General features: G+C 46.5%; 1 protein-coding gene across 1 annotated transcript; it reads right to left on the bottom strand.

The window, feature by feature from the left end:
* Positions 1 to 20,850: 20,850 nt before the first annotated feature.
* Pop5 (POP5 ribonuclease P/MRP subunit) lies at positions 20,851 to 21,580 on the bottom strand. The gene has a single exon (XM_077682543.1). The coding sequence runs from the start codon at positions 21,533 to 21,535 to the stop codon at positions 21,059 to 21,061; it is 477 nt and encodes a 158-aa protein (XP_077538669.1). The 5' UTR covers positions 21,536 to 21,580; the 3' UTR covers positions 20,851 to 21,058.
* Positions 21,581 to 22,136: the final 556 nt, after the last annotated feature.

Below are 22,136 nucleotides of genomic sequence, written 5' to 3'. Positions count from 1 at the left end.
ACATTCAATTCCTGCAGAGTTTTAGGTTTTTCACTGAAGCAAGACAGTGCGGGGTACGATTTGTGATGTATCAGTGAAAAAGCTTGCTGCATGTGTTAGCATTTTTTTATTCTAATTGTGTGTGAACTAACGGGGTTGCTATAGGGCTGCCTACAGGGGAAGATGTGCTTGGGCAAGGCCATCAGTTGATTAGTCACTAGTTTTGAATCGAGAGAGAAAAAATTGGGCCCATCTCCCCGCGAGGGGGTCTCGAGTAAATGCGTCACATAGGGGGTGGGTGTATTGCATTAACGTTTAGTGTTTGGGGAGTTGGTGGTAGTGAATGCGTTGTATCAGCAGCTTCTTGACGTAGTTGAGTCAAGGATGTAAGGCGCGTTTGTAGCCTTTCATTCTGTGTCGGTTTTGTGGCGCAGTGGGGAGAGCACCATGTACCTTGCGTTCCGCCCACAGGGTCGTGGGATCGAAACCAGGCGCCGATAAGTATTTTTTTATATAGTGTAGGGGGAGGGGTGCGGACGTGTTGTTGAGAGCGAGGAGGGTAGCGGGAGTGGGGGAGAGGGCGCGCTGAGCTATTGCGGACGGACGGCGGACGCTACATGCGAGTTCAAGAAATTAAAAACTATTTAGAACCAAAGGCGGTTCGTCAACCCAATTACAGGTCGTCTTCAGTGAGTGCTGAACTCCGCTCTAGTGCGTTGTTCATGTACCGCATTAGAGCCAACTGTTCCTCAAAAGTGGAGGCGAGGGTCAGCCAGGTTGGGTCAATGGGATATGGCAGCTGCGTTGGTGTGTGCAAGCCTGGAATGCTGGGAATAGTGTAAGGACATTCCCATAGCACATGTTGCTGATTGGGATATCCACCACAGTGTTTTCAGGCTGGTGGCTCTTGTGCCCTTCCTTTAGAGAAAAGATACCATCTAGCTGGGGTGCATGTCTGTATCTTTATTCATGTCGTTCAGTATAATTTTCCTGCATGCTTCTTGAGAATCTGTGAAAATGATCACTGGAAGTTCTGTATCATGCGGACTTGCGCGGTGTGAAGGTGTCGTGGTATCTAATGGCTCTGGCGATGGCGTGGAGTTCAATGCCTGCTGTGTTGATGTTGGCGCTACTTTTGAGAATGCTAGTTACTGCCGGATGAAGGTCTCTGTTCAGCACTATGATGCTGTGCTTGCCTCTGCTGGAACTAATAATTTCATAGTATATTGCTTGGCTTGGAGAGCTTTTCACAGGTTTTTTTAAAAATGTAACTCTTTGCCGTCTTCCGTCCTCATTCCTTCCGGGATCCACGTTACTGAGTAAAGGGGCGACTGAGTAGGTCTCGACTTTTGCTGTCGAGAAATGTGCCCTTGACTTCCTGTGGCTCGTTTCGAGGTGTGGGATTCAAATTGATGCTGCTGAGGATGTTCCTGCCTTGCTCTGTTGACCGAAGCCTTTGAACTTGGTTTGCTAAATGAACTAAAACGATCTCGTCAATCGTATTGTGAGTACCTGTTCTGAATAGGGCCTCATTGCTAGTTGACATTTGTACTCCCAAGGCAACCTTGGTAGCCTTTCTGGTGAGTGCCTCTAGCTTAAATTTTTCCGTTTGCGATGGGTTTAAGTACAGGAGGTGATATTCAAACCTGGAAATTATCAAGGCATCCCTCAGTCTCGGGGCTTCCTTCTCCATCAATCCTATAGTATGGTTGGTGATTCACTTCATCATATGAATGATCTGATTGCCTTGCTTCAAAAGTTGTTGAGTTGTATAAGACTTGCTGTCTTTCTGTATGCAAAGCCCCAAGACCTTAATTTCCGCTCTTTGTGGGGTGGGAATTTCAATGTGCCCTTAGTTATCCATACTGTAATGTCATCCGCGTATAAGGTGTACTTTATGTCTGGAATCCTATCCAGTTTTCTGGCGACTGCACACATGGCTAGGTTAAAAACAGTACAATCCCTTTGGGGTACATCTGCTTGGGTGCCTTTTATTTTCTGATGTGTGCGATCCAAGGACAATAAGTGCAGTCTTTTAAAAAATTTCTCGTGTAGTTGTAGATACGGTCGCCACAGTCAGTTTTTTCTAGCTCCTCAAGGATGCCATCATGTGTGACATTATCGAATGCTTTGGCTAACTGCTAAAGTAGCTTTATTTTGAGCTGCGCTTGGATTGTTAATCGTCTTCTTTAATCTGAAAAAAATATGTTCCCTGAAGCCAGACATCTGGAACGGTAACCACTTCTCTTTTAAATATTGTACTAACTGTTTCAAGATTATGCGTTCTAATAACTTGCCTTGACATGATGTTAGAGAGATGGGTCTCAGGTTTCCAATCTCTATATGTTTTCCAGGTTTAGGAATGAAGGTAACTACAGCGTCCTTCCACTCCTGCGGCAATGTTCCACATCCCCAAGGCTTATTCATCACCTGCAGAAGATGCTCATTATCAGATTCATTTAGATTGCGAAGAATACCGTTGCCAATTTTATGTGACCCCGGTTGCCTGTTAGCTTCAGCAATAGCTTCAGTAAGCTCTGCCCTGGTGATTGGCTGGTTAAGGTAGCATGTGTTTGCCTTGCCGTTGTAGTCTTTGTAGGCCGGATAGTCTCTTTTGGGAAAAAAATAGACATTTGCTAGTTCGTCTAGCAAGTCCTCTACCTTGTTATAGTTAGCTGCCAAAATGTCTAGACACTTGTTTAGTTCTGTTATGGAGTTCTCCGGTTGTATCAAATACCGAATTAAAGACCAGGCTTTTTTAACGTGAACATTGCCATTTAGTTGGTTTCATATACTGTACCAATTGTTGTGAATTGAGAGGTGTATGCTGGGATTTCTACATTTATGTTTGCTATTCGTTTTTTCAGCTTTGTGTTCAGTTTGTTTCTTTTCCATCTCTTGGTGAATCCTCGCCTAGCTTCCAATAGGTGCTAAAGATGGGAGTCTATCTCTGGGTCAGGTGTTTGTACACTTTTGGAGCACGACTCTACATCTTGTAATATCCTTGCACTCCATTCTGCTAGGATGGGGCTCTGTAACGCTCCTGGTCTTTTACGGAATTTATCCTAATTCGTGATGAAAACCTATTTATTTCGCTTGTGAACTTTGGATGTGGCAATTTCTGTGTGAATGATCGTGTGATCACTGGTGAGAGTTTCCGTTTTCGTATTCCAATGGCATCGAAGCGATCCCTTGTTGACTAGTGTCAAGTCTGGGCTTGTGTCCTTCTGAACTGAGTTGCCTTCTCGCATGTTTGAGTAAGGGTCATTTAGCAATGTAAAGTTTTCCCTGTGGATTAAAGATCCCAGCACTTTACCTTTCAAATCACACTTCCCATAAGCCCACGCTGTGTGCTTTGCGTTGAAATCCCCTGCCACTGGGTGCGTAAAGCGTCGTCCCGGTCTTTGCGAAAATATTTGGGAAAAATGGCATCCTTTCACCTTCACAAAGCTGTATAGGATGGTGACATTTTCTGTTCATCGTGTGCCTTGCTTCTAATTGGAGTCGCCACCTCTATGGTAAAAAAATGTGTGTCGGTGTCCGCGTTTTCAGCTATTAAACGGATAGCTAGATGATTTCTGACTAAAGCAGCAATTTGTTTGCAGGGAGCTTATCGTTCATAGTTGTGTAATGTGTATCCAGGAATTGTTGGGATACGTCCTGTCTCTTGGAGTAGAACAATATCTGGTTTGAATTGTGCCATCTGAATGTGTTGGGTTAGGAGACCCCTCTTATTACCGAAACCTCTACAATTCCACTGCCAGACGTTGATGCAGTCCGTCGATGTCTTCTTGCTTGAGTTATTCATCGTTGTTGACATAACCTGAGGTTGCAGGGTATGGTCTGGGGCGCGAGCTACCCACTCTCTTTATAGATGATAGTTCTCCCTCTAGCTTCCTCATGTGTGTCACTAGCAACTCAACCTGTTTGGTTAGTCTTGAGACTGCATTAGTGAGAGAAACTACCTCTTCTGTTACCGAGGGTGAAGGCGGGGGTGGAGCAGGGACAGTTCAGTTAATCGTTTCAAAATCACGTAGAAACCCTTTTCACTTTCCTGCCTGAACTGAACGAATTCTTCAGCTAGTGATGGAGCCATTTCTTGGGCGAGTTTCGATTTTTTAGGAATGGATTCCCCACTGCTGTTCGCTGTTGTGTTTATACCCCTATCGGCATTTGAATTGGTTTGTGGTAGGACTGGGAAGTGCTCCATATCCATGGTATTGTCTGTGCTTTGCCCCTCAGACATAACGGGGGTACTCGTTAGAGATTTTTGATTTGTATGGGAGTGTGAACTGCGGATTAGGGCTTGTCGATAACTAAGTGCTGCTCTGTGTTGCCGTTGTTGTATATCCCATTGATCCAACCTGGGACGGTATTCTCGTAACTGTCCCTTTTGAAAACGTCCCTTTTCAGCCCCTAAATCGTGACGTGCTTCCGGTTAAGCAGTAAGCGTTGGCAGTAGGTTTGTTGCGCTTGCGTTACGTCACTTCCGGTTGTTTGCTTTTAGCCAATCAGGGCTCGCCAAAAGGGACACCTTTGAAAGGGACAAAACTCGAGAATACCGCCCCTGTTCTGACCCATTTGCGAATTTTTCGTGGATTCTGGACTTCTGCTGTCACCCCGAGTCTTATTGATCTCGCTTAGGCTGCGCCAATGGTAGGCTGCCCTGGTCTTGCTTCGACTGCGGTCGTGGCTTGTGTGGCGGTTGCTGACAACACTGCTACTTCGGCTCTGGCTTCCACCTTGGCTTGCGCTTCTAATACTGCCCCGTCATCGAGGGTTTTCTTCCACGTATCACAGGAATCGAGGAATGCTTTCTTCTAGAAGTGCTGAATGTAGAGCAGACTTTGATTTTTATGTATGCATGGTAGGATGTCAACTCTTTGGTAGCATGCCATGTGTTTTCAGTGATAGTGCCCCACGTAGAGGTTATACGGCTACCGCTTCACTGGCCATACAGGTAATTTGTTAACTGTACGAGTCGGTTCTTTCAAAAACATTGGGGCTCTTAAAATTAGTTCTGGACTCCCCACGGGCAGTCTGAGGATTTCCCACGCTGTGGAAATATGTGCGACAAACGAATGCTGGATTGCCCCTCGGAGAGTTGAAGACTTCTAATAAGAGTCACATTGTAACAAAATAGCGTAATGTTTTAGTATTCTTTACCAGCCTCGTCTGAGATAGACATGAGTTATGTCAGTTACAAAACTTAAGATTTTGAGTGAGTCGTGATACGCTGACTGCAAGCAACAGCATGCAATGCAAGGCGAAGTTTTTATTGGCCAGTGCAGAAGCAGTTCTGAGCAGTCCAAAACTGGTCTCTCAATAGCAACTCCGGGTAGAAAATTAGCTGCCTCGAAGCAGGTATGAGCAACACAAAATAACAGAGGTCGCTCAAATGCAAGCACGGAGAAAAAAACTGCGCTTATCAAGGCAGCCATAGGCCCAGTAAGTTACGTAAAACGGATGCGAAATGGGCATTTTCGGATCAGACGGAACACCAAAACTTCGCTCCCATTGGTTCAGTTTCAAAATTTAAAACAAGCTCCCAAACGTGAAGCATGAAGGAGGATTCGGAAGGGGAATCTCCTAAAAACAACCGGCAAAACAATGCAAAAACGCTAATTACCACATTGCCGGTTGCCTGTGCTCGAAGTTCGCGCCATAGGTTCGCGGAACTTCGCGCTGCCACGTCGCTCGATTCTGCGGTTCTGCTGCTTCATTTTCCTCCAACGCTTGCATTAAAAAACGCGTGTCCATTAATATGCCACACAAAAAAAACGCTATAAAATAAATTAGCTGAAGTGTTATTTTTTAAACCGGCGTTCGCGAGCATAAATGGTGACCGTTTACGCAACAAACTTTTGTACGAACGCGGGAAAGCCAGTCACGCTGGAGCAGCTGGAGTCATTTCTTTCTCTATGCTGGAGTGAACTAGTTCCACAGAACAGGGAGGAGAACTCTAGTCACGCTAAGCTGCAGTCGCTACCATCGCTACAGTGAACTTGAATTCTAGTTCACTGTAATCAAACGGTCTGCGAACTGCGAACTTGGTTGATGTGCCGCGAATAATTTCTGCTGCTTTCGCGAGCCCACGAGCACGCCTTTTAGCAAAGCTTGCGTGTCCGCCCCTTTCGAATGTCACTTCAACCAGTCATGGCGGAAGCCGGAGCCAGCACGTCAGCGGTTCGACAGCACAGCCGGCGAAGCACTCGGGGTCCGTCACTTCTGCAGAACAGCCTTCTGGAAAGTGTTCCAACCGGCCTACCAGCAGACGAGCGGCTGCGTATCCTCCTTCGGCGGTGCTTCAAGCGAGCTCTGCAAGAGATCAGCGACGAAATTGAACCTTTTCAAGAGCATCATCACGCGTTTTTGGTCGAAGGCCTGGCACTGTTCGACGACACGGGCGACGACGACGATCGTCTCACGAAGCTGTTGAAGGCTGCTACGGAACCCGCGTCTGCAGACACGGCAACCGCTGACGTTGCTGCAAAGCACCACGCCCAATTGAAGGCGTTGTCGGCTGAGTGCAATCGGTGGAACGAGTTGCTGTCGTCGGACACGAGTATCTTCCCGAACGAGCAGTGTGCGCCAGAAGCAGGTAAAACGCCCGCGGATCGACAGTGTTACTACGACGCGATTGATCGCAGGGCTGAACAGTCTAAGCGTGCTGCCTCGCAGTACGCTGTAGCAATGCAAAATCTGTTAAGAATGCGCGACCAAGGCGATTGCGGAGAGGCCGAAGAAGTTACTTGTGATAAAGTTGACGAAGCGAGCATATTGGACGTGTAGATGGACTTGACTGTGCGTTTGTGCGTTTCCCGCCTCGGGGGGACTCTGTGACTGCTGCCAAAAGCTCGGTCACGGGTTTGATACCCATCCAGTGAAGCAGTTCTCTGACGGACACTTCATAGATGACACTTCAGTGACTGGCACTTCACGGACAAGAACTCTTTTCTTTTCAAGTTTCATTTCGCATTTTTGTGCTGGCTTTGCAGACGTTTTGCTTCGGATTCCTCTTCAATCTCTTATATTGGCGTGTTCATGAACTAGGCCAGCATCAGCGTATGGCGTCCTACTTTGTCCCAAAATTTGTTATCTAGTAATGGATCCTGGGGTAATATATTGTTTTTCTTTCTATTCAGGAAATTAGATAGATAGTGCCCCTTCCCTTCAAAAACTGGCTGTCAGTTGCAAGCCAATGAAGCCTGATTTCAGTAACATGTCGGTCGTAAGCAGTGGAAAATCCAGCAGATACTGCGCCCGGTGAGTTTGAGTTGAGGTTGTTTGTGGACCATAGAAGGACACCTCAGTGGAGCAGCGCATGTGGGTTGTCATAACTATATACCAACCTTGTAGAGTGATGGAATGGGGAGCTGTGTACTGGAATGACGGTCAAAAATTATCGGCAAGCTCTCAAGGGTGTCCTCCATCCTGATCTTCACATGGTACAGTGTTCCGATGCCAAAGAATTGCCATGCTTAGCATCACATCAACTTTGAGCCATTCCCAATGGCAGTGCCACGGTTAAGCTTGGAGACTGTGACATTATGTGAGAAATCCTATCAGATCACAGAGGAATTGTACAGTGAATCATATTTGCTCCTCGCCAAGTTTTCACAGCTTGCCCAAATACAATATGTGTCCATTTTGAAAGCACCTGTGACAAAATCATCTGCGTTCACCCAATCACAGCTAGCTTGAAGTGGCACCGCTTGAGAGTTACATTTGTGCTGGCTGAAATAAAAGGCATATACAGCATATTTACGTTCATTTGAGGGACTGAGCTTTGAACAGTAGTTAGTTGTATGCTTTCACAATCTCAATATACTTTTTTGATGCTCAAACCATAGCTTGTTTGTTGTTTGAGACTACCAAGATGGTTTATTTGAAACTACTAATATGTTTAACAGTATTCAGTGAAATAAATATCTTTTTTTCACAACTGGCGTCTTTGCAGTGTCTGAAAGTCTACATGACCCGCCGCAGTGGCTAAGGCGTTGCGCTACTGAGCACGAGGTCACGGGTTCGATTCCAGGCCGCGGTGGCCGCTTTTCTGATGGAGGCGAAAAGCAAAAACGCCCGGGTGTACGAGATTTTGGCGCACATTAAGATCCCCAGGTGGTCAAAATTAATCTGTTGCCCCCCTCCACTACGGCACACCTCATCGCCTGCATTGCGTCGGCGCATTAAACCCTACAATGAATCAATCGAAAGTCTACATGAGGGCCTTACATTTTGTAATGAAAAGTCGCGTTACATATTGTCGTGATGCGCATACGTATGCACAAATTTTGGCTGTAGTTGATCCTGCATCACATTTTGCGATAAAAACTACGAACTTTGGAGCATTATAGGTGCAATTAAGATAGTGTTCACAGATGGACGGAGCAGATGCTGGAAGCCGAAAAAAACAGGCTAAAGAATTCACATTAACGCAGGACTGCCCGGCCATAGATGCCCATCTTATGCACCTTTGGGAAGCCCGGCGGAGTCTCGCTAAACGGTGGAAGAAATGCAGAACAACTCGGAAGCTCCGTATTCGTATCGCTCACCTGACCCAGAAAGCCACCGATTATGCAAGACAACTCAGTCAACAAAATTGGTCTCAATTTTGCACGATTCTCCAGGGCACCTTTGGAACTTGTCGCATGTGGCATCTCCTTCGCTCTCTAATGGATAGCAAGGAAACTAAATCAGCCGCGTCGCATCAACTAAAACACCTCATTCACAATTATCAAGGCCCAGAAGAAGATCTCCTGGAAGAATTAAAGAAACTGTGGGAAGACACATGTGACAAGGCCCCACTACCCCATGAACCGTACCAGGGTGTCTACCAACCTGGAAAACAGGGAAAACCTGGAATTCTCAGGGATTTTGAACAGTCTGGAAAAACTCAGGGAAAACTCATGGAATTTGTCCTTCTATCAGGGAAAATTAGCTGTACTTTATAAAGGAAGCGAAATTCACTGTAATGCTGGCTCAAGTAACAGCACGGCAAAAGTGGACAGCCCTCCAGAGCCGTCGCTGATGGCGCCGTCTGGAGTCTTTGGTTCCGGTGAGAACTAGCTTCATACAGCTTGCGAGTCACTCCCCCCCCCCCCCTCTTCCCCCCTCCTGACCCCCTGTACGCTCCCCTTGTGTTCTGGCATATTTCCCAGACTCCTGAAAGGTGGAAGAAAATGTTGCACGCCGCGATAGCTTGTGGGGGCAGCGTAACGGAGTCTACAGGGGCAGTAGTAGTTTTCAATCCTATGCTGGAACACCCGACACCATCTACTGTGGTTTCTAGTTAGTTGACGCACGTTGCAAATCTTTGAGATGTGAATCTGGCGTTATAATAACTTATTTCTCTTAATTTCCCACTTTTAAAGATCGCAGCTGTGTTCTAAATACTTCTTAAGTATCAAATATAGACATTGTACCCTGTTTTAAGAGCTACCTTTAACTGCAAGCCAGCACTATATTCCACTGCATAGAAAGACAGCATGTTTCGGCTTCGTAGCTTTCGCTACGTGCCAAAAGAACTTTACGCGGAGTCACAATAGTGGGGTGTAGTTGAGGTGTTTCTGATTTCCAATGTGAATCCCAAATACTCTTCCCGCTTATCCTGCGCAGCGCTTTGATGCTAGAAGTATGGTGGCATGTAAGGGCACCTAACGTGACTGTGTTTAAGGTGCAGGTGTCCCTCATCCAAACCAAAAAAAAACTCTTTGAAGCAGTGAAATACAGCACTGAGGCATTGAGTGCGAGCTGAGAACATGGCAGCATGGTGTTACCATTCTTTTCGATATTTCATTCACTGTGAATTTTACTACCACTCTGTTATGTTTTCTTTTTGAATGAGATAAAAGTTACTGGTTCGCAATGCAACTTTATTATGTTATATTTTATTTTATAAGGCACTTTTTAGAGGGTGACAGCAACCGGTGAAGGGGTGTCAGCCCATGTTAACGTAAAATAAAGTTCTGTGTCACTCAGGGAATTTATCAAAAAGACTCAGGGAAAACCTGGAAAACTCAGGGAATTTCAAAATGTCAACTTGGTAGACACCCTGCGTACATGGGTGGCTCCAACCAAGAAATGGATGCTCCATTCACAATCGCTGAAATTGAAGCGGTGGTCCAAAACTTACCCAGAATACTACACCAGGAAAGGACAAGATTCCAAGCAAGCTGCTACGAAATTTGGACACCACGGCGTTAGAGGCTCTATTAGAATACATTAACGAACATTGGATTGCCGGAACACTCCCATCCCAGTGAAAACACGCCGACATTACACTGATGCCAAAACCCGGTAAGGCACTAGCCCCAGCAAATCTGCGACCCATTTCTCTCACATCTTGTGTTGGGAAGTTATTGGAACACATGGTACAAAATCGCCTTTCCCCGTTTATCGAAGATAATGGGCATTTCCCAACAAATATCTATGGAGTCCGCCCTCATCTATCCACACAAGATATCCAGCTGCAACTTAAAGAAGAAATAATAGACAGGCTTTCCAATTCGCACAAAAGATGCATACTAGCTTTGGATATCAAAGAAGCCTTTGATAATGTTAACCACCAAGCCATTCATCGTGGACTAGCATCAATTGACTGTGGCCAGAGGCTATATGACTATGTTGCAGCCTTCCTTACAGGACGCACGGCAACCATCGGAATAGGCCACCGCCGTTCAAGAACATTTAAAACAATACCAAAGGGCACTCCACAAGGTTCAGTGATATCACCGCTTCTATTGAATATAGTAATGAAAGATCTCCCTCGAATACTCAATGACATCCCGCATCTACGGCATGCACTTTACGCGGACGACTTGACCCTTTGGACCCCCACGGGATCAATGGGGGAGGAACAAGACGCCCTTCAATTAGCCATCGACAAGGCGCACGAATACCTTCGAGCCCGAGGCCTACAATGCGCCCCAGAGAAGTCAGATCTGCTTACTCTAATATCTGGGAAAGCTACGCAGAGGAATAAAAGCATCCCTGAGCCCGAGCTCACAATACAGGGCAAACCAGTTCCCAGTGTGCCTCATCTGCGTATTTTAGGGCTTGTGATTCCCAAAAATGGATCAGGAATACATACAATTGCCCCTCTCAACCGCACTCTCAGCCAGCTAATGCACCTCATACATCGGATATCAAATAGAAGGTTTGGCTTGCTGGAGTCGGATACCCTGCGCATCATACAGGCACTGCTCATCAGCAGGTTCGTATATGGCACTCCCTATCTTGCCCTTAAAACAACGGAGAAAGCCAGATTGAATACTATAATTCGACAAGCTTACAAGACCGCCTTAGGACTACCATCAAAGACATCAACGAAAAGGTTGCTCCAACTGGGAATACATAATAGTTGGGAGGAGATAGAGGAAGCACACCGAACCTCTCAGCTTGAACGACTGAAGCTGACTCACACGGAAAGGACGACTTTAAGACAGATAGGATATGCGACGCCACCCATGCAGGACCACAAGATACGTGTTCCATTAGAGATTCGACAGCACATCCGAGTTCTACCGATACCAAGAAACATTCACCCCATTCATAACAAGGCACGCCGCATCGCTAGAGCTAAAGTCATCAACGCCGAGTATGGAAATAACCCAACAAGATTCAGCGACGCAGCCATATATCCAAATCAACCAGCACACGCCATCTGCGTTGTTAACGCGGCCGGTCAGGAATTGACAGCTATGACTGTGCGTACAACCTCAACAGAAGCTGCAGAGGAAGTTGCGATTGCCCTGGCTGCCACGACCAGCAAGGACTTTATAACTATACTAACTGACTCGCAAGCGGCATGTCGAAGTTATCAGCGGGGGCGCATCTCTACACCAGCACTGACCATTCTGAAAAATATTGCAGAGCTACCTGATATGGAAATCGTCTGGGTTCCTGGGCATGAATCCATCGACGGTAATGAGGCGGCTCACTCCGCTGCCCGCGCGTACACACACCAGGCCATTACCCGAGGCGGAATGTTCTCCGCTGACACCAAAACGGACCCACTTCTCCGGTATTCAGATGTCCTGGAACATTATAGGCTCGGCAGAAGAATATTCCCACCACCTCATCCTCGGTTAACCAGAGAAGAAGCCACCACTCTTCGGCGATTGCAGACAAATTCCAATGCCCACTGCACCCCCCTCCATTCCATCTACCTCACTCAGTATCCCTCCCTTTGCAATTTCTGTCCAACGTCTGGCACCCTGTACCACCAGGTATGGTAGTGCCCACAAACTCCAAACCTACCCCCTATCCCCTCCCCAACATTTGAGCAGTGCATGGCTCGTCTGGTCCGTCTGGACCTTGGACACCAGAAAAAACTGGTCAAGAGGGCCTGGACGGCAAGTCGCAGCCTGGGTATCCCGGAATAAGGATGCCCTCCACCGGGAGAGTGCCCTGCCATCAGCACTCGCGCTCAATAAATGCTTATTCCCCTCCTCCTCACAGAGATTGTTTCCTGCTCGCACGCGTTGCGCAAAGGGAGAGCGGTTGTGCCTTACAGGGGCAGACAGCGTGCCTATGGGCACTTCTTGCGCCCTTCATTAGACCTGAAAAATTCGAACGGAGCTCTTACAGCCAGTAATAGCACAACTCGGACAAATTCCTGCTGCTATTCCAAACCAACACCACCATTTTTGGCCTCCTTGTACTATAGAGTATGACCGCTGCATTGTTTAAAGCTTTTTCACAAACTTGGTGACCTTGACTTAGGGTTGCCACCTGCCCAGTTTTTGACCGGCCCAACCAGTTTCTCGGCCATCGTGCTGGGATTACTTGTTCTGGCATTGTATAAGTGCAAATTCAGCACCTAGAGTGATAAATATGTGTCGATAAGCTGCGCAAAGACATGCGAGCAAAGAAGTTGCGCGGGTGAGCGGGCTGTGAGACCAAGGGGAGAAACAATGACGGAAAAGCAGAGCTTTTAATGGACCAAGTATGTTTGGTTATTTTTCAGTGAAGCACATTCACAGCAATAACCAAAATTCCAAGTCGCTTTCAGTACACACAATACAGTCGAACACGGATATATCGAACACGGGTATATCGAATTATTGTCTATATCGAACTCATAAATTATCCCCTTGAAAATTCCGTGTAAAAGTATAGGAATTCGTACGTTTATATCGAACCGTATTTTTCCCGACATTGGGTATATCGAACGCCGCGCGAGCTGGAAGGTGCTCTTCGGCGGTCGCTGCACCCCCGATTGAGGTTGAGGAGGATGTCGGGGAATGCGCGGGCATGACGAAGACTCGCTCGCGGAACTACCGGAACGAATTTGCGCTTGCCCAGTCGGGCCCCGCTACCGGCCGCCGTAGCGTTAGCGGACGGAGCCCGGTATGCTAAATCTCTCTAGGCACACAAGCCCGAACGCTCGGAAAATGTTACAGTGTGAGGCAGGGATGCCCCAACTGCACACGTCCTTTTTTTTTTTTTTTTTTTGCGGCTGCGTACGTTCCTCGGCTTGCCGAAAAAGTTTTTTTTTTCTCTCTCTCTGGGTCTGTCTTCCCCCGATGTCGTCTCGGGAAAGGGAAGAGGGAACGAAGGCGCTGCCGGTATCCTCCTCCTTTTGCATTTTGCTGCTGTTGCTGCTGTTTGGCGAGTTGTCCCGCACCTTTCGGAGATCACTGTTTCTCTCGGAGATGACCATCGCGAGCGCTTTCTTGGAGTCCGTTCAAAGAGCCTTGGAATTGTTACCTTCAAAGTTATTGTGGTACGTGCGCGCTGTTCTTCTTTTGCGTGGGTGTTGTGCATGGGGTGCGAAGGCGCAGCGTACTGCTGGAATTTTCTAGTTGTGCAGCCTCGAGAAGATCGAGACCAGCGTCTTTAATTTCATTTCCTGGGCGAAGAAGCAGGCCAAGATCAGCGATTTTTTTTTTTCACGGAAATAAAGCGTCCTCTTGCGTCGTGAGTGCGGAATTAGTTGTCATTCTTGAATGCGACGATCGGTAAATGCTCGTCCGCCATAGGTGAGGTCTCAGAGTCCATATTTTTTATATCGAATTTTTCATATATCGAACTAATTCGCGATCCCCTTAGAGTTCGATATATCCGTGTTCGACTGTATATTGATTTCTCTCTAGGAAAACAGTAAGTGGGATTGCATATCAAAAAAAGCATGGCATTGTTTTGTCAGCGAAAATTCAACCTTGTACTGCAGACTCCAGTTAAAAAAAAACTCGGTAAAGATGAACTCCATGGTTAAGATGGGCAGCGCTTTTGCTCTTTTGTAACGTCCAGAATGCAAAAAATACAAATTTCTGGTAATACGAAAAAATATTCTTGGTCCCAAGTTCATCTTAACAAACTTAACAGGTCTTAACAGGTGCATTTGCACCTCAAGTGGAAAGCACAGAGAAGCTTGTGCTACAGAAGGGAGTCAGCAGTACCAGTTTGGCTATTTTGTAGCTAGGTCTAGCTACTTTCGGACTCGACTAGCTACCAAAAATTTGATTCAGCTACGAGTAGCTGTTCTTCTCCTTTGTTCACAATCTAGCTCTAAATTTAGCTGTTGTAGCTTTGGTCTAGGGACATTTTGGAATTGTTATTCCGGTGTCATAAAATACATGTATGCTACATATGATGAAACTGGCTTTACACATTTAGCACAGACTAGTGGCTTTACAGGAAAATAGAAACTCGAGAGAAATGAGGAATTTGTTGAAAAGAGAAAGAAAAAGGCAGTATGAAGAAGGCTGCAAACAGGTCTGTCCTGTTGCGTCACTGGGAAAAGAAAAGAGCGTATCAACAAAAGAGAGGCGATATGGCGGCGTGGTTTTTTGAAAGGTGTCATTAATCGCACAGCATGTATAGAACGTTAAAATCCTCGTGGTACGACAGTGTACATGTGCGTATGCATGTCAGCATTCAAAGATTTCCAAAGTTGTCTTCTGTGGTTTACCGTTCACAACAGTGTTGCCAAGATGTGTTTCCTCTGTGTGTAAACCGATCCCCCCTATGCAATCCCCACAGACCCTTAGGGCAGTGGTTCTCAAAAAGGGGTCCGCAAAGCCTCCTTCAAAACTTTTCCCCCTGCCACTCTTTCCTCCATCTTGCCAGAACTTGCTGGCAATGCGAAAAGGTGGCTTTGCTGTATGCTATGGATATTTAGCTTCTCCGCGCATTATGACACCGATCGACATATATTTCATCGTGGGGTCCCCCATCAATTTCGAAAGGACATAAGGGGTCCCAGGTCCAGTCATGGCTGAGAACTACTGCCTTAGAGTATGTATATAAGTAACCAAACAAACAAATGCAAACAAACAAAATGTTATCCCCGATGATGGCCAATTACGAACTCATGTCGAGAAACACTGTAAGCGCTATCATGCAACATTTGGGGCATTTCGTTCGAGAACATGGTTCGAAAAGTGCTTCCATGCGACCTCTGGCATTTTGAGTCGGCTACTAATGCTGATCCACCGCGGAGTGTCCACTGTGCTCCATTCATCAAGATGGTCTCATCGTGACCCTGCGGTCATGCGGCTATCTCTGTGGCCACCGACTCAGATCCAGCAAACCATCTAGGAAGCACATGCTAGTCCTTGGGACGACCGCATCCTACATGGTCTTGTGGTCATCAGACTTCGAAAAGTGGCTGGTGAAAATTTTTCTTGTTTCTTCCGCCTGTTTAGCTTGGTAGTGTACAGTTGTAACACCTCTTTCTGTGTTTTTGCTTGGGCAAGTTATTATTTTGCATGCGTTGTAAGGCTTTGCCGAACACGTAGCTTTTTTGTGTGTGCAGTTTTTTTCATTGTTCTGATTGCGAAAAGTAGTTTGGAAGCCCAGCGTATGTGATAGTTTCATGTTAAAAAAATGACAGAAAACAGCAAGATAAAGAGACAGCACTTCAGAGACCGCTAGCTTATCAATGATAAATACAAGGAGTGGCTCTTGCCGATATCTGGGGATCCTTTCAAGGCACTTTTCAAATTTTACAAGTGTTCTGTTGAGGCAAAGAAAGCAAGCATCAATAAGCATGCTACGTCTGCTCAACACCCGACAAGTGTGCCACAATAAGGGATTAAAACAGGCTACCATAAATGATGCAATGCCACATGCAACACTGAGCCCAGTTCAACAAGCACAAACCACCCTCGCTCTTTGTTTCTCAGCATTGCGCGATGAGATCAAGCGACCACTTTAGAGAAACTTCAAAGCAGATTTTTTAAGACAGTAAGGTCACGTCAATGATCAAAATCCGCCGCAGAAAGTGTACTAATATTATGAACAACTTCCTTGCACCACATTTCGAAAAATTGTTACGGGAGGATATTGTCAAACGAAAGTACAGTGTTCTGATTGACGAGTGTGGTCAAAGCACTTGACATCATCATTAGGTGAAGGAAAGTTAGACATCCACCTCAATGCAGCCATACGGCTCAATTGAGGTGGATGTAGCCGTACGGCTACATCCTGGACCAGGATGAATTTTCCTTCAACTGCAAAGTTTCTGAGAAAGCTATATAGCTTTTCTTTGTAGCCATACGGCTGCATTGAAGTGGATGTCGAACTTTCCTTCGCAGAAACTTACTCCATTTTGGGAATTTCCCCTAAATCTGGTCGATCATCATTAGGTATTTTTCCCTGGTCAAATGGTGGGGCTGTTTCGACTTTCCTGACCTTGCAAGAACTCAAACAGTGCAATGCTGAAAGCATCGCCTCGGCACTTTTAGGAGGATTGCAGTCCCAGGGCTTGAACCCCCAGAAACCTTGTTGGCACTGGAGTCATGAGCGTCAGCAGGACCTTGTCTTGAGGGGGCCAAACACCTTGCATTGTGGGGGAGGGGGCAGGGGAAGGGGAAGGTGCAGGTGTGCTGGTGTGGCTTGGGGGGAGGGGAAGTGCCCCTTTTGCAGACCTGTGCCGACGACGCCCATGACTGGAGTAGACAATGCAAGCGTTATGATGGGCGTGAATAGTAGAGTCTACACGCGACTAAGGAAAGAAATTCCTCATCTTGTTACGGTGCGATGTGTCTGCCATTCTCTTCAGCTTGCAGTTTCACATGCATCGGTTACCGTGCCACAAAACATGGAATTTCTGGTGAGGGAGACACTCCGATGGTTTGCGTGCTCCTCAGCAATGAAACTGCAATAGCAAAGCTTGTACCGCGAAATAAACAACGAAGAGACTCCGCTTACAATACCGCAAGCCTGCCACACATGCTGGTTGTCAGTACACACTGCCGTAAATAAGATACTTAGCAATGGACTGATTCACGCACCACTAGAAGCCAGTCCAAGTTAAACCTGATCCCCTACTTTGCCCAAACCAACACTTCCAAATACAGCTTTTTTCCATGTGTCACAGAGGGATGGAACTTGCCGACCCCACCTGCTCTTTCTTTGACTGCACTTCTTCCCTTTGTTTCTTCTCGTCAATACACACCAATATGTTCAAGCCAGTACTATTTGTGTTTGTTATAATGTATATTTGGAGTGTTCCTGGTTTTTATTTTCGTGTTTTTGTTGAACGGTTTTGGTGTACATTGTATCGCTGTTTGTAGCCAGTGATGTATGCTTTATCTACCCCACTCCTGCAATAGCCCCATGGGGCTGCAGTATGTAAAATAAATAAATGAATATATTGCTGCGTGGAACTTACTAGAGAAATGAGCTGGCCAGACACTCGACTTGCAAAGGGCGCAATCCCCCAAAGTGGGCATGTGCCATGGTTGTGCGGCAGCCTGGCTATCCGTCGAGGAAGAAGAAGACGCTCTGGTGGACTAACGTGTGCACGAGCTGAAAGACCTAGCTGCCTGTCCGAATTTGCCTTCCTAATTATCTGCCAATAGAGACACATTCGTTTACTACTTGTGAATAAGCGTTTTCCTTGCTCCGCAACAATATCAAAAGAAATTTTTGACAAATCAGAGAGACAAAAATTGCTACACAGCGATGGTGCTTCCTGAAACGTACAGCGACCCAAAAAACAAATGCTATAAGCTGTTGCTGGACTGGGCCCTAGTGGAAGTTCCGCAAGTCAACAAATTCTATCAAGCGGAAAAACAGGACGCAAAAATTGCTCAAAGATCTGATGATCTCTGTGATATTGACAGCCGCAAAAGTATGTTTGCCAACATCCCGATACGACGTGTTCACAGTCAATATCAGGGAGCATCTCGATCCGAATCCGTGCTCTGGTCACCGTTTTAAAACAGCACTCCAAAACACATGCTTGCTACGAGACGATGAAAAGGAGCTGCTCCTTTGCTGTCGATGTTTCATTGTGAAACTCTTCAACCTGCCGCGTCAGCGGCTTCAACAAAACATTCAGTGCTTACAAAAGGCTTCTCTCATCGCTGTAGAGAACGCAGTGAAAGCATTGCATGAACCAATTATGGAATTGGCACTTTAGTCTCACCATGCCCACCTGCGAGACGCAGTGGAGGAATGTGCAGCACGCAAAATGGTGCTCTGTGGACACAACCAGGGTTCTCCCCAGAAAGTATTGAGAGGTGGCCATATTGAGAACGTGGCAGGGGAAGGGTGGGGATTTAAGAATTTCAAATTTTCATCACAAAAAATTGAACTCTTCTGGTCAATACCGAATATTGTGGTGCAGCAGCGCGGTGAAAAAATAAAAGCGGCACCGACTCAAAGATTTGCATGCAGCTGGCAATCTGAGACTTCAAAGCCACTTGATCATACTTCTTTTCGCGTAACCAGGTGGAGGGGCGTGCAGCCCGCTGCCACTGGAACTGCTTTCGCACAGTGGCCGTTCTTAGATCCTCAAGCCCACATTTCAGACGGGTGGGTCAGTGGGAGTGGTGGGCGGCCTACCAAAGGCAGTGGGCGGCGCAAAGGAGTGGGCGGAATTTCCACCACCACCCACTGTGGGGAGAACCCTGGACACAACCGAAGGTTTCTGGGTTGAAGTAGGTGCCTATAGGGACACGCAGGGTGAAAACCCTTTTGCCTAGCTCGCCACACTTGCCATGACAGTGCTGCTGTTGCTTTTCTCAAATCATGGAGTAAAAAGATGCTTTAGTGACATGAGCATTGTGAAGAGCAAGGATTGTAACAGGTCCTTGCTAAATTTTTTGCCCACTTCTAGCCACTTTCACGTTACCATCTAGCTATTTTTGCTCAATGACATTTGGCAACACTGTGGAATTCGTGGAACCGGTTGCCGCCGGTACTAGCACATGCTAACGCAGTCCGCTTTTCCACTTAGAGAGAAATGTGAAAGCCTGCGGACAAATCGATCCAGGCCTGCCAGTCATGGAGAACTTTCAGCGGCAAGTTCGGAAATCCACGTGAGGTGCAGCAGCTGAGTATCCGACAAAGGGAGAGGTGGGGCGATGAGAAGAGCGTCACTCCCACAGAAGAAGCGCGACGCGAAAGCTACTGTGCGACTGCTCGAGAACAGATACGACTTCGGTCCGATCCCGATCATCGCGCCGGTGCAGCAGCTGCAAAACGTCACCGAGTTGCAGAAGATCCTGAGTTACAAGCTCGCGTACATTGTATGCACTTTAATAATGACCAGGTGTTCGTTGCTCTTTGAGGGGCTAACGGCGACACCACGCAGAAAACTTGACAAGTCTCAAAGCATAACCACGCATAAAACTTGGCCGAGTGTCCAAGCATAACCTTAACTTAGCCAAACCAAGACAAGGCGAGTTGGTGCCGCCAGCATTGCTGTTTGCCCAGTCTTTGTGCCACTAGTGCAAAACTTTTTTTTTTTTTTTGTTATGGTATGTGCTCCGCCAGTTTTTCTTTAGATTGATTGACTTCATTGGTTAAATATCGTCCGGTGCATGTTGGTAGCTAGCACATTAGAGGAAGCAACTAAAAAAAATAACACTTTGCTTATATTTTCCCTTGCATGCATCACATGGTGTTTTACCTGGTTGCTAATGTAAAAGCTGGTGCTCACAGTATTTCTTGTGTTACACTATCAGTGCTATGCTTGGTAAAAAATGCCGACTGCGTTAGTGTGTTCACAATGCTGCTTTAAAAAAAATTGTATTGGCAGAGATTACTTGCGAGCTGGTACAACTTGTGCGCCAGTTTCAAGCTTGTTTTTAAGTGCAAACACGCGCTGCTCGCAAGCGTGTCTGTCCTTAGACCAGTGGTGTCGTGATAAGCTAAGGGCAGCATTCACCCGACAATTCTCCCTTGTGCTTTACGTTCTGCCAAAGCTGTTATGCAAATAATGTCTCACATTTGGCAACCTTTCAAGCAAAACGAAGGATTATCTGCAAATTCTCGCCAGATTTCTTGTTCACAATCGCGTGGTTACGCAGGCTTCTTAGAACACAGACTCCAGATTACTAAAGCCAGGGGCTCGATTCTCTGTACCATTGTAAGAGGTGTGCCATTGTAAGTTCTGTACCATTGTAAGAGGTGTTGCCCTGGCAAGCTGTAGTTTTACAACTAAAACTGCTTTCTGCTTTCCTGGACCCTCGTCCCCTCACCTTCAACTGCAAGTGAAGCCAAAATATTGTTGCTCAACTCGGCCATGTCGCTGCACCGCACATATGCACGCTAATCACTCAAGTTCCTTCGTAATGGTGTGCTTTCATTTTTAACTGAAGGAGTGCCCAGGTTAACTGATGTCACCAGGTACAATCACCGCAGACATTGTTAGATATGCTCTTCCAGTTCCGCACTACGTAACTGTTGCCATCAAGACTTTGTGTTGATTGTTGATGCGAATAAAATTTGTTCGCATACAACCAAATACAGATACAACAGCTTGTGTTTTGATGGCTATCTGTGAACCAAGTTGTATTTCTTTACAAAGACGTCAAATAAAAACCTGATGATGCTCTCTGCTTCAGTTGGTTATCTGTGAAACAAGTAGTATTTCTTTACAAAGAGCAAATAAAAAAAAAATTGATGCACTCTGGTACAGTTATCTGTTTATAGCGTAGCAAGACGTACTTGTGGCGATCAAGGGATAATTACAAACGTGTTCTGGCCCGCACTAGAAGTGAAGAGCATGTTTTGGGCACGCATTCTTGGTCCGGCTATGGCGCCGTACGGAAGCACTGTCCGAAAGATCACGGAACACGTCGAAGCGAAGCAACTGGATATGAGCAAACCCAATTTATCAGCTCGAGCGCACGTCCCCCTTTGCCTCCATCGAGTCGTACACCTCAGCAATCTTTTCTTTGACTTGGCGCCCTTCTTCAACAGTGCCGCACCTGCTCAAGACGTTGCGCATGATGCTACAGTCGTGCTTCTTCAGATACTTCAGGCACGACCGGATTGTTCCCGAGAGCTTCAGGACGCGAAAAGTGGCCGCTTCTTTCTTGATCTGCTTGACAAACGGCAGCGCTGACAAAGTCAACGTGTGCGCGCCTCTCCGGGTCCGCAACAAGAAGACACGTGTGTGGGGGTTGAAAAACTTGACTGCCAGATTGAATTTCGTCACGCCGACACCAAAGTCTCCGTGTAAACTGTGCACAGCTCTTTTCACGCACACAAAAATGTCCTTTTCTTTCACTGGAAGTTCCACAATGTGCGGATTTTGCCAGTCTTTCCATAATATTTCAACAAGCACGTAACGATGCTTCAAGCGCACCATGATTGATGTTCATGCCGATCAAAGCGCCGGACCGAACTGGCCCTGGCCCCTCTCCCCCTACTGCGCCTTGAGCTCACTAGGGGAGCAGCCTTACCTGCCCAAGCAGACCGTAGCCGTCACATATCAAGCGTGCCTCCCCCGTAATTAAAATACATTAAATATCAGCAATGCGTTCTATTCTTGATTTTATAGCTGCTGAGGCTTCGAAGTGCCGTCGTAGCAGCCAGGATTCTAGCTTTTGCTCCCACCAAACGACGATTTCGGCGCCGTCGTTGTGCGATCCTCGAGAGCCGCACCTGATTCGGTCACAGTGGTTCATTAAATCTAGAGTTCGTTATCGCCAGAAATAATGCGCTCTGCCTAGATTTGAATCAAGAATAAAAAGCGCGATTAAGCTCTGTTTGGAAAAATTTTCAGCAAGGGGGTGAAAAGTTGGAGTGAAAAATGCGCCTGTTATCTCTCCCCAGATAACGCAAAACGTCCTGAGGACGTCCTCAAATGGTCTAAACGTCCTGAATCCTATACTGGGCGTTCACGGGACATCCACAGGATTAGATATTACAAATGATCCCTCAATGGTCAATCCTAGAGCTTATTTTGG

This window comes from Haemaphysalis longicornis, unplaced genomic scaffold (assembly GCF_048455015.1).
Source record: "Haemaphysalis longicornis isolate Haplotype H1 unplaced genomic scaffold, Haemaphysalis longicornis Haplotype H1 scaffold_9, whole genome shotgun sequence".
NCBI classification, from domain to species: domain Eukaryota; kingdom Metazoa; phylum Arthropoda; class Arachnida; order Ixodida; family Ixodidae; genus Haemaphysalis; species Haemaphysalis longicornis.
The sequence above is the reverse complement of the archived record's forward strand: the minus strand, read 5'-3'. Positions and strand labels throughout refer to the sequence as shown.